We start from the raw sequence: 13,324 nt of genomic DNA on the forward strand, positions 1-13,324 counted from the left end.
GCTACATTGCTGCTAAACCTTCCCTGTACATTAATTCATCCCATTTTGACCACAATTTGATGAGGAAACACAACACTATAAAACACAGAGGCTACTTTTATAACACAGTAGTGGTAGAGATAGAACTGAACTCCCAAATGGTCCTATCTTGAGCCCTTGCTCTTAACCACTGCCCTAGCAAGGAGAGAAAATTTCTCTATGTTCATAAGAACAAAAATATCTACTACTTCTGGAAGACATAGAAGTTACAGGAGCCTTTGGAAGACAAAAATGTTAGGAGAAGAGAAAAAAAGTATAGAAAAAAAATGTTTCAGAATCAGAAAATAACATTATCAGCAGAGAAAGGGTATTATCCCTTTTTTATTCTTAGCTGTTGCTACGGAAGGCTAAAAGTAAAAATTGACTATCTCCCTAAATAATAAAGAGCTCATGATAAGGGACGCATATTAATGATTTTAATTTTATGGATAAATAACACAGTTTTTTGTGTCATTTAATTTTCCTGGAATGAAACACTTATTTTATATGTCTACCAATAAAAGGTAATACAATTATACTTCAATAAGTTATATAATAATTAAATAATTTTACTCAATGTTTAAACAACATTTTTATTGTTCAATAATTAATACTGTATAACTACAGAAAGATCATAATTAATTTAATGAATTAATTCTTAATAGGAATTAATTAGGTATTGGCCCATCATTCGGGTGAGAGAAACTACATTAATATAATTAGAGTTGGCTCTTATACATGGTTAAAGCTGAAGTAAATGCTTTCAATAACATATTATTCATAGCTCTACTTTTCTCACTTTTCTCTGAATAAATAGGGACTATTCTTTAAGGAACCAGTATTTACATCTTGCCTACATTTTAAGAAACATTCTAGGGTACTTAATGTCATTTTCAAATATAAGTATAGGACTGACCATTCAGTATGATAATATGTGATTCTGAGTTATAAAAGATGACCAGAAAATGTCAGAAATGCAAATGGTATCCCACAGAAAATGGGCTCAGTGCCTTATGGCAAACAGGAGATGCCCAATGAAAAACAAAGGCTCATCTTTACTGATATCCAGAAGAAAAAGTAACTTAGTATCCATAGGAGAAATTTTGTTTAGAAACAATACTTTATGTTAAAAATATTGACTAAAGCTATAAATGTGATATATATATAATTTATTTTTAAATAGGAAATATTAAATAAAAGACTTTTTTTTTAAAGAAAAGGTTAGATGTAAAATCTTTTAGACCAGTATTTTTATTGTACATATCCTTCTTTATTTGTAACATGTTGATCCCAAGGAAAGGAAAAGAAAAATTTGACTAAATGAGGCAAATGTGCTGAAGTGCTTGTGGAAAACGTGACATATATTTTGCATCAGCAGATAGATCTTGTTAGGAAAATTTGTTCAGCAAAAAAGTCTAACTGAAAGCAGAATTCTAGTGTATTATTTCTGAATTCTAAAAAATCATGGTAATTTTATTGATAATACACCATCAATTTGTCTTTCCTATCATTGAGCTAAATGACTACTTTAAGGAAGAAACAAGTCATTATAGTAATTAGTGTGCTGTAATTTCATACTTTTAAAATTCAGGGTGTTTTTCACCTCAGTGGCTATACCATCTATCTTCTCCATCTATCTGTTAGTCCATCAACTCCCCTCCTTCCATCTATCACATACTTAGTTTTATGTTACACATACTTAAGGTATTCTAAAGAATGATACAATTGCTAATGTGGATACAAGTCTTATGATTATCATTTTCTTGGAGTCAATTAAAACATAATAGTATTTCTTTTTATAAGATAATCACTCTGGGGAAATATTTTCTTCCTTCCACTGGTGATAGTATTACTAAGTAAGAAAGTACTGTTTGGGGGGATTTGAGTTTTGAACCAAAATACACATACATATACATACATGCATAAGCTGTTGAGTACTTCACAGCACTGAGAAGTATTCAAAACAAAATAAACTCCTTTTCCCTTGCCACTACACACACACACACACACACACACACACACACACACACAGTAAAAACTAAAATTATTTTTGTGCAGTCAGGGCTTGCTTATTATTCATTAGTGCCTATAAGCCTATGAATATATATTAAACCAGTCTAAATGTATTATAGTAGTTATAATATTTTAATCATGCAAAATATTTTTCTTACTTTGTGATTCATCTCAATTTCCTAGGTAGAAAAGTATTACTGTTATCTTGAAACTAAAGTAGGCTATCCAAGAAAACAAAATAGTGGGGAGAGAGAGCGAGAGAGAATATGAATGTATATGTGTGTATGAGTATATATGATATGTATGTATACATCTCCATTTTGAAGCCATAGAAAGAAAATAAATTATAGTAAATATAGAATTGTGAGTAGGATTATCTGTGATCACACAAACACCACTAAACTGCAGCACAACACAAGGACATGTGCACACAAGCAAAAGAAATGAACTGATCTAGTCAAAATCACCGTGTAGACCTATCATGAGAAAACCCTGCATTTGTTTCTCTTTTTGCTTTTTAAACTAAAACATCTATTAACTGAAAAACTAGCAAGTTAAGTGTACATACTCTATTTCTTTTATCCATAAATTAGCCTTTCTATATACTATACAATATTCATAAAATATGGCATTCAGCCAGAATTAAGTCCTAAATTTTCCTTTGTTTTTATTTGTTGCATGAAGATTCTAATACACAGGATGCTACAATAAGCACACTTCAAAGGACTCTCTAAAGCAAGCAACTCACAGCAACACCTCTGCCTTCAGCAATCACACTCCAGTGAATCATCCAAGTGACCTTATTTGCTCATCAGAAACTCTGTGTACAGGTTGCAAGTGTCAGAGTCTAAATTTGCATTTTTAAAAGCACATCTTGCAGTAGTTTGATGAAAATCTTTCCAAGATCTCGGGTAAAATCCAAGTACTTACTAAATTTTTCCTTTAGCTTTAAGTATTTTTGGCTTAGATTCACGTATCCTTTCCAAGTCACATTTGTGATCTCCTCTTAAGCATCTCAATATTGTAAGAGTTTGAAATGCCATGTGGAGAGGAGGCTGCTATTACACTACTGTGTCCACCCCCACCTAAGAGGATGCTAGAAAATTCCATAAAATGTGACTGTTTTGTAGCTTATGCCTTCAGAATGGTATTAATCTGTACACACAGAGCCACATATATTATAGTAAGCTGTGAGGCTTTAAGTTTACATTAAATATTATATAGTAAACTTAAATTGATGTGGTACATTAGAGAGAGGAGTTTGCCTTTAACCATAGAATTATGACACATTGATATTTCATCCTAGAATTCAGAAAAATCATAATAATTGACCTGAGAATATATGTTTTGCTATTTTTTTTTAAAAAAAAAAAGTACATATGTACTTTTTTATTTCATGGAAGATGGCAGTAGGGATCACCAGGAGAATTCCTGGGGAAGAATTTGTGAAAAATGATGGTGGGTAGTGAATTTAGATGACCAGGGGAAAGCTTGTTTGTACAATGAATTTGTGTACAATTTTCTAATTCTACCCCTGAACTATATCAAAATCATTTTGAACATTATAGTAATAAATTGGTATCAGTAATAACACCATTATGCCAGACCCAGTAGTACATATATACTCTCAAGAAGATGGAACAATACATGATAGTATAAAAGAAACAACAAGGGCTTTGCTACACATTGACCTCAATCGGCCACATGCAGGAAGGGAGGCCTCAGTCTCTTGATCTGCTACATGAGGCTGACACAACATACTGTACAGTGTGACCAGGAATATTAAACCAAATGCTTAATAAAAATGGTGAGCCAACAGAAAGCACTCAAAACAGGTACCATAATACTCATATTTCCCCCCACATAGGTAAAAATGTGGCACCACCATTTATATTATTCAAAATAGATTAGAAAGAACAGTTTTTCTTTATCAGCTTGTTTCGATGCTTATTTGATATTGTTATAGGTGAAGAAATGTAACTAAAGAAATACAATAGTGAAGCTGGGCGTGGTGGCGCATGCTTGTAATCCCAACGCTTGGGAGGTGGATACAGGCGGATCACACAGGTTCGAAGCCAGCCATGCTGGCTTGAGAGATCCTGTTTCCAAGTTAAAAAAATAAAATAGGTCTAGGAGTGTAGCCCGGGGGTAGAAGGGTTTCCAGGAACCCCAGTTCCACCAAAAGAAAAAAAAATACAATAATGAAAAAAAGAAATACAGTAATGGTTCTGATAATACAAAGGACATTATGTAGTTTTCTTTATAGCTAACAATGTAAAGTCATAAGTAAATATAACACTCCAGGAAAATATATTCTATCTTTCTAAGCATGAGATGTGAAACTTGCTATCTTACCAAATGTGTTTAGGTCTCAGATCTGCAGTACTCACACTGTTATCTAATGGATTAGAAAGTGTTGATTATTGTTAAACTGAAGATTAAGAACTAAAAAGACAAGTATACAACAGTATACAGACAAAGGCTTTCATGTTATTATTTTGTTTTTTGCTTTTTTGCTAGAATATAGCTGCAGATGCTTTTGTCAAAAAATATATTTATATATATAATTATATACATTATATTATATATTATATGTATTTTATATATTATATAATATATAAAATTGTATATAATTATATATTATATAATTATATATATATATAATGTCCTGTCCTTCAGCAGTCACCATGAACATCATATTTAAAACCTTACTGATACAAATCAGAATTGCTTCTCAGCTTCCCAAATGTATCATATAATTTTGAAGAGATGGTTAAAAGCATCCTTAAAGTAGTTCTTATACCTTGCCTAGCATTACCTCCAAAATAGCTCCATTTACAACAGTTTCTTGAGGAGAGTGCTCCCATCTATGCTCTGAAGATTTGAGTGAGAGTTTATGCCTTGCCATTTGAAGTGTATGATATATAGATCAAGAATTGAGAAATATTACCTATAGTAGGTTTATATTTCATACTGATAGAAGAAGTTCAAATGACGTATTCAGAAAGTTGAAATTTGTTTTGGCACCAAATCCAGGGAATTAAAAATTTGATAAATTTATGTATTTGACTATGGCATCCAATCTTGTAACTGTGGATGCTCCATAGTGAAAATCTGCATTCAATTTACTTTCTCAGGAGTTGGAAATAAGCATAGAACACTTTGGTAAAGTCAGAACATATAACATCATCTTCCTAAAGTTTTATATTTTTTGTATCTAAAATTATTCTAGAATGCTGAACTTTAAAATAGTTTGCAGAAAAAAACAAGTCAAAATGATGAGAGGAAAAAAGAAATGAGACTTGTAAAATGAAAAAGATAATGAAAAGAAATTTTAAACCTAAGCTTGGAATAAGAAGAAGTTGAAAGGAAGGATCTATGTGCTACTTATGGGACAGGATACAATCTCAACAGATTCAAACCAGAACTCTCCTACTCTAGTTGTTCTTTTATATTCTCTATTAATAGGTTAGAAGGCAAACATTAATATTAACTGTAGTTTTTAAAGTTCAATGTTGAATTTGGGATTATAAGTTCAAATTATTTGTTGAATAAAAGTAAGAGAGACATGCCTTTATAATGGGACACATAAAAACTCAAAATTTTTTTTTATCAGAGGGGTAGGTGGCAAAAATCTTCTCCAATTCTGTTGGCTCTCGATTGAGGTTCTTGATAGTTTCCTTTGCTGAACAGAAGCTCTTCAGTTTCATGCAATCCCATGTATTGATTCTCCTTTTAATTTGTTGTGCCTTTGGGGTCTTATTGAGGAAATGTTTGTCTGTGCCTATGTGTTGTAGTGTTGGACCTATGCCCTCTTCAAGGAGCTTCAAAGTCTCTGGTTTAATTTCCAAGTCTTTGATCCATCGTGAGTTGACTTTTGTACAGGGTGAAAAAGTGGGATTAACATCCAATTTTCTGCATATGGTTAACCAGTTTTGCCAACACCATTTGTTGAAGAGGCTATCTTTTTTCCAGTGTATGTTTTTGGCCCCTTTGTCAAAAATCAATTGGCTGAAAGTGTGTGGGCTTGTTTCTGGGTCTTCTATTCTGCTCCATTGGTCTATATATCTGTTCTTTTGCCAGTACCATGCTGTTTTTATTACAATGGCTTTGTAGTATAGTTTAAAGTCAGGTATTGTGATTCCTCCTGCGTCGTTTTTGTTACTGAGAACTACCTTGGCTATTCTGGGCTTTTTGTTATTCCAGATAAATTTAAGGACTGATTTTTCTATGTCTGTGAGGAATGATCTTGGTAGTTTAGTGGGCATTGCATTAAATCTGTAGATCACTTTTTTTTTAATGAGAATGCAACAGAAAATATGAACAGAAAATGATACCAGGCCATTTCTAGAGTATGCAGTGGGAATGTGAACAATGCTGAGTGCATTTTGATAAGAAAAATATAATTGTAAGAAGTCTCCAATGTGTAATCAGAAAGAATTTATTTTAAAAATTTAGAGTTGCTTAGTTTGGAGGAGGTAAGAGTAGGGAGATATAATACTGTGATAAACATATTAAGTGCCTTTTGTGATCTGAATTGCTGGTGTTTAGGACAGGTGTTAGGCAGTAACTTTCTCAACAAGACCTCCAAAGTGCAAAAAATTAAAGCAAGAATTAACAAGTGGGATGACATCAAACTAAAAAGTTTCTGCTCATCAAAGGAAACCATTAAGAACCTAAAGAGAAAGCCTACAGAATGGGAGAAGATCTTTGCCAGTCACCAGTCTGATAGAGAGCTAATACTCAGAATATAAAAGGAGCTCAAAAGACTCTACATTAACAAAACAACCCCATCAAGAAATGGGCAACTGAATTGAATAGACACTTCACAAAAGAAGAAATAAAAATGGCCAATAGATACATGAAAAGATGTTCAACATCATTACCATCAGGGAGATGCAAATCAAAACTATGCTGAGAGCTGATTCCATCTAATCCCAATCGAGTGGCAAGCATAAAGAAATCAAATAACAACAAATGCTGGGGAGGATATGGGGAAAGAGGAACTCTTTTACACTGTTGTTGAGAGTGCAAACTAGTTCAGCTGCTATGGAGATCAGTGTGGAGATTCCTTAGAAAACTGGGAATGGATCCACCATATGATCCGGCTTTACCACTCCTGGGTATCTTTCCAAAGGGGTTGAAATTAGAGAACTACAGTTACATATGCATACCCATGTTCATAGCAGCACAATTTGTAATATCTGAAATATGGAACTAACCTAGGTCTCCATCAACAGGTGAATGGATTGCAAAATTATGTAAAATACACACAATGGAATTCTATTCAGCTATAAAGAAGAAAAGAAAAAGTCATGTCATTTGCAAGAAGATGGAAAGACCTGGAGAACATTATGTTAAGTGAGATCAGCCAAGCACAGAAAGAGAAGGACATATGTTTTCTCTAATATGCCCAAACCAGGGACCATTAGGAATATGATAGGGACTCCAGATAATGGAGAAGAAACCTCAGCAAAGCTACAATGGAAGGGTAAGAGAGGAAGAAGGCTGAGGTTGATTAATGGAGGAGCTACCTCTGAATATGTGTAAAAATATGAATGTAGCATGGTTAACCTGAACACTCATTGTTGGGAGAAGGGGAAGGGGAAGTGGGGGAGGAGGACACAAAGCACAATCTGAATGTATGCCTTTTAGAATATGATCCACATAAAAATAAAAAATAAAAAAAATAAAAATAAAATGTATAGAATTAATACATTAACACTTAAGACAAATATCAATAATTAAAAACCTTAAGGTTTATCTTGTAAAACAGTGAAATCCTTAGGAATAAATACTATTATAATCAATTATTACTTTATCTGTGAAATACTTCTATATGGGACTTATGTGCTGAACTAGGATAGTAGAACACAGGTCTTCATATATGGTGTAATTCCAAATAAGCAAATGCTATCATCTTTCTTCCCATTGTTCATAGTAAAAACCTTACATTTCCTCTTCTATACCCAATGTCCAAATTCTTTTACTACAAGAAAAATTCTGCATCCCCCTTTTTTTATTATACTGTCATTACTTCAGTTTATGCTTTAATTTTCTTTTAGGTGCACTGCAATTTCTCATAATTAATATCTGTATTTTCAATCTCTCTCTTCATGAAAGTTGTCTTACAATCTGGCGCTTGAGAACTTTTTCTAAAGCATACATTCTTATCAAGCAGCTCCTTATTTCAAAAACCTTCAGCAATTCATTATAAATCCATAAAAGCATAAACAATTGAGTAGGCCTTATAATTTTATAATATGTGATCTCAATCTATGTTTTCAGCTTTATCTTTTGGAGTTTTTTATAGTTATTTTTCTTCAATTAATCCATTGTACTGTCCATTATCTATGGATACTCTATACTTTTCCAACACTGAGATGACCATATGGACTTTTATTGGAAGCATTTTATATTCAAATCATAATAAAATCTTTCTTAATATTTTTCTTTCTTTATCCCTATTTTTATTTTTCCTTGACCTCTACTCTCCCATGAAATGTGTTTTGCTCCTTTACTGTTTGTTGTAGTAAAATAACACCACACTTTGGTTTTGTTCATTTTGTCTCCTCCACTTCGAATTAAGAGCAGTGCAGTAAATATGTCAACAAAGATTATAGAAGATACCAAATAATCTGTAAATGATTTGCATTTTGGTAGTGTTATAGTATCAGGAACAGAAAATTTTAGTTTTGAAACATTATTTTAGCAATAACAAAATTAAAAATGTCATGCAAAGGTTACTAGGCATCCAGTATTTGTTTGCATTTCTTCATGGAGATGGTGAAAACATTTGCTTCCCAGAACAGTACAATACTTTTTTAGTGCAGGTAATCATATTGATTTCTTTGAATGCACAAGAGACAGATAACATAGAAATTCTCTGGGTTAAGTGGGTCACATTTGTATAATCAGAAATAAAATCTCCTCTCCTAAATGTCCTGTCTCATGTGAGAGAATGGTTGGTTGGGGAGGGAGAAAGTAGGGAATGGTCTCTCACCTCCCTCAATGCCTATGGGTGGCAGAAGATCGTGGTCCATTCTGCAAGCTACAGGTCCTTCTTCCTGGCAGAGCAGCATTCTGCCTATGTGTCTACATTATCAATGAGTTTACTTTCTGAAGCTCAGGGATAATTCTGATTAAACCATGCTATTCTGCTTCCTGAAGATCTGTCGAGAATGTGAGATCCAATTATGGTCAATAAACTAAAAAAGAAAATTTGAAATGACTTCATACTTGAAAAGAGACATACAAAAAATAAAACTGTTTTGTTGTGTTTGAAGGTGGTAATACTTAAAATCACGGCTCTCGTCTTACAACTCTATCAGATGCCACCCTTGGGACATTGCTGACAATTTGAGAGTTGGACAGCTGAAGTTGGACAGTGTTAGGGTCACTTATCCTTAGAACTTTTATTGTGTAAAAACACATTTTCCTTTTTGTCTGAGTCAGTTGAACAGAGGGTTTCTTTTGTTGTAGCTGGAGACACCACGAAGATTCATGTTGGTGTTAGGCATCTTGCTCAGGTGGCAGATGTTAAACATTGTTAGGGCTTCGGGGAAGAAGTAAATTATTTCTGCGCTGATTTGTTGACAAGTCCTGAATCTGCTACAATTTTTTTTCACGTTTCTGTGTGGATCTAAAATATACTGTACTCTTCCTCTGCAAAAATTTCTAAATTTAAAATTAATGATATGTGTTCTATTCACTATTTTAATGCTCTATGAAAGCAGCGTATCTGCCAAGAGAAGTCCCATTTTTACAGTATTTACCACAGTATAAAGCTTTGTAGTAATATCTATGAAAGGAACAAAAAATGGGGAGGTGTATACAGAGAGAATATAAAAAACATTCTCTCTGCTATTTCTGTTGACACCAGATCCCTGTCCCGACTCCTTACCCATTCTGTCTTATGAAAGGGAGCCATCTCCTATATTTTAGGAAAAGGGATAGAGAAGTGGGAGGGAAGCTATCTTACAGCAGCTCTCTGCTCTTCTCCACTCAGAAAGGAGATGATTCTGAGCTAACTTATACAACATTTTGAACAAGAAAAACTACAGTGAATTGTCCCTTGTACTGCTTATTATAACAAAATTATTATTAAAATGTTGATTATCATACCTTTTTGAGATTCTGAACAAAGTTCTGAAAAAATTCAATGTCAGTAAGCAGAGCAAAGCTCATCTTTCAGATGAGGAAACGAAAATCTGCTATTGCCAAGATCAGCATCAATCTTGCTTATACTTTGATATAATAATAAAAAAATTAAATTCAGACAGGCATATTTACTGGTAATAAAAAGGATATTTCCCAGGTGATGCTGTTCCAACGCGGTAATCAGTGTAGCTCCTATTTGGGTGGAAGTTGAAAATAAAAAGAAGATCTGCTCTCTCAAAAACGATGACCTTGTTGCTCTCATGCTTTTCACTTACATAGGCCTGCAAGGATTAAAACATATTAAAACATACATTACATTTATTATTATTATTATTATTATTATTATTATTATTATTATTATTTGGTGGTACTGGGGTTTCTGGAAGCCCTTCTACCATCGGGCTACACTCCCAGACCTATTTTATAGTTTTAAATTTGGAATCAGTGTCTCTTAAGCCAGCAAGGCTGGCTCTGAACCAGCATGATCCTCCTGTCTCCGCCTCCCAAGAGCGGGGATTACAAGCGTGCGCCACCACGCCTGGCTCATACATTACATTTAAATAACAGCTGTATAATGCTACAAGTAATTAAAAAAAAAAAAAAACCACTTGTTCTGAGGTTGTGTGTGTATGGGGGGATACTAGGGTGGAACTCAGGGACATTTTACATCTGAGCGATACCTCCATCCCTATTCATATTCTCACTAAGTTCCTGAGGGCCTTGTTAAGTTCCTGAGGCTGGATTTAACCTGTGATCCTCCTGTCTCAGTCTCCCAAGTTGTTTTGTGTTTCTTAGTAGATGCATTAGTCATTAAGTAAAAAATTAAAATTTAAGAACTTTATACTTTTGGATAATAATTTTACCATATCAAACTCTAAATCAATGAGAGTGTCAAAAATTCCTTAAAGAGCATATAAACCCTATAAGCCACTTGACAATGAATTAGATTTTAAGTAAAAACATGGTACTTGAATAATATATAACACATTTGTGTGTATGTGTCAGCTCTATTTATAAGTGAAATTTCTTTAAGGCTTTTATCTTCAAGATAATGTGACAAAGTACATAAAATTACTTTTCAAATTTTATTATAATATATCCAGTTTCTGAAGTTAAACATATCTCCAAAATTTTATATATGTATTAAATATTGACAGATTCAGTGGCAATCTAAATTCATTACAATATGTTGGGGGCCTTTTTGTGTGTGGTACGGCGGATTGAACTCATGGGCATTCTGCCTCTGAGCTATACCCTCAGCCCTATCTTACTTTTATATTTTAAAACAGGGGCTCACTAAGTTGTGGGGGGCTTAACTAAATTGCTGAGTATGGCTGCAAACCTGTGATCTTCTTGTCTCAGTCTCCAAAGTACTGGGATTACAAGTGTGCCCCACCCTGCTGGGCTTCCTTCGTTATCATAATAAAAAGAAAAGGTCTGAAAAGAAATCACCTTTGAAAACTTCCTTGTTTTATGCATCATGTAGTTATACTTGGTTATGCAAAAGCTTTGTGTTCTCAGTAACACCCTCACCTCAACCCAGCTTTGAGAGGATGTTTTTGCCAGGCATATCAGGAGCATTGCTCTTGATAATTCTGAAATGTGAACTAAGGCTCTAGAGAAAACAGTGTGCCTTTTGATATTCAACATTGTTCCTACAGGGAAGAAGTTTCATTTTGTTCTCTCTTCTAGAAATAGCACTAATAAACATGATTAGGGCATATGTGTTATGCAGACAATCTTATAGTACATATAAATACCTTTGTTCAGCCACTGGAAAAAAAACAATCATAGACACCAAAGTAAAAACACAACTGTAATTTCAAACAGCACCAACATAGCATAAATGGGTTATAACTAACACATACTATATGCTAATTTTTGCAAGGAAGAAAAAGCCTGTATAAAATTTGCACCTGTTAATTACATTTTCTAAAACTTATTGAAAACTGAGACTTTAATTCTAGAGGAGAGTCAGGCTCATGAAAAATACAAAGCAGCACACAGGTATAATGCCATCTACTGAAATGACAAGTTAGAGACTGGTAAAGAAGGAAGAAAAAGAAATAAAGAAGTAAATGTTGTCGAAGTAGTTTCTTTATGACAACACAATTATTTATATAAAGAAAAATAGTCAAAACAATTAAGATGTTCCCACAGCAATTTCCAAAATGGGTTCCATGCAGAGCTTTTGTCATTCATTTTAACCAATTGAAATAAAAATTACTAAACTTAAACAATAACAACAAACTAACCAGTAAAATGAGCAGGGCATTATGTTGAAGATTTTCATTATCTAGTGGAGAGATTTCAGTGACATGTTTTGACAACCTGAAGGATGTTACAGGGCACTACACAGTGAATAATAACATGCTGCTTAGGAGATCTGCATGTAGATTTAGGTCCATTGCCATTCCAAGCATGTACAGTGTTGGTGACTAAAACATCACATTTAGAGTCAAGCGCTTACCTGTGGAGCTGAAAGCCAACCACATCTTTCTTCCAGTCTATTCATATCCCTGTCAAAGTTATTTAGGAATTTATAGCGAAGAAGGTCATCATCCGTTAAATGAAACTGCCTTCTGGCATAATGGTAACTCTCATTATTTCCTTTTCTGGGGAAGTCTAACCACTCGGGATGCCCAAATTCATTACCTGTATTTAAAAAAATGTAAATATTACCTACATATACTAGTATTTCTTACTAAAAAGCTTCATAATTATATGTTTTTGAATTCTATAAAATAAGTCCAGGTTATAATCTAGCACAGCTGTAACCTGTGAATAATATACAGGTCTGGGTCCAAAACAGCATGGTCTAGACTAGAGCAGAAAGCACCGCATTTGAACTTGAAAGCCCAGGTTCCAGCTTCAGCATGTCCACTCGTTACTGGTTACACATCTTGGTTTCCACATGCATAAAGGAAGCCAATTACATCTATGGCCTTTATTTCATCTCTGAAATAATCTAGGATATCTTTGAGGAATTTCTGAAATCTCTTTATCTATAACCTTTGAAATCTGTCCAGTGCTTTAGAGGCTTTATATGTGCCTTATGTTTTGATTCTAAAAGGAACTGTCTATTGTATTCATTTCATAGATGAGAAATATAAAATCTGGTCAGTTAAGGATT

General features: G+C 33.7%; 1 protein-coding gene across 1 annotated transcript in view; it reads right to left on the minus strand.

The window, feature by feature from the left end:
• The window catches only part of GBE1 (1,4-alpha-glucan branching enzyme 1), a gene marked incomplete at both ends in the record, with an annotated part of 270,361 nt that overhangs the window by 22,570 nt on the left and 234,467 nt on the right, over window positions 1-13,324 (minus strand). The window contains 2 exons of the mRNA XM_080696262.1: window positions 10,324-10,472; window positions 12,662-12,846. Coding sequence (XP_080552388.1) covers window positions 10,324-10,472; window positions 12,662-12,846 — 334 coding nt within the window. The remainder of the gene's footprint in view (window positions 1-10,323; window positions 10,473-12,661; window positions 12,847-13,324) is intronic.

Source organism: Muscardinus avellanarius (assembly GCF_963383645.1).
Source record: "Muscardinus avellanarius genome assembly, chromosome: 5".
Taxonomy (NCBI): domain Eukaryota; kingdom Metazoa; phylum Chordata; class Mammalia; order Rodentia; family Gliridae; genus Muscardinus; species Muscardinus avellanarius.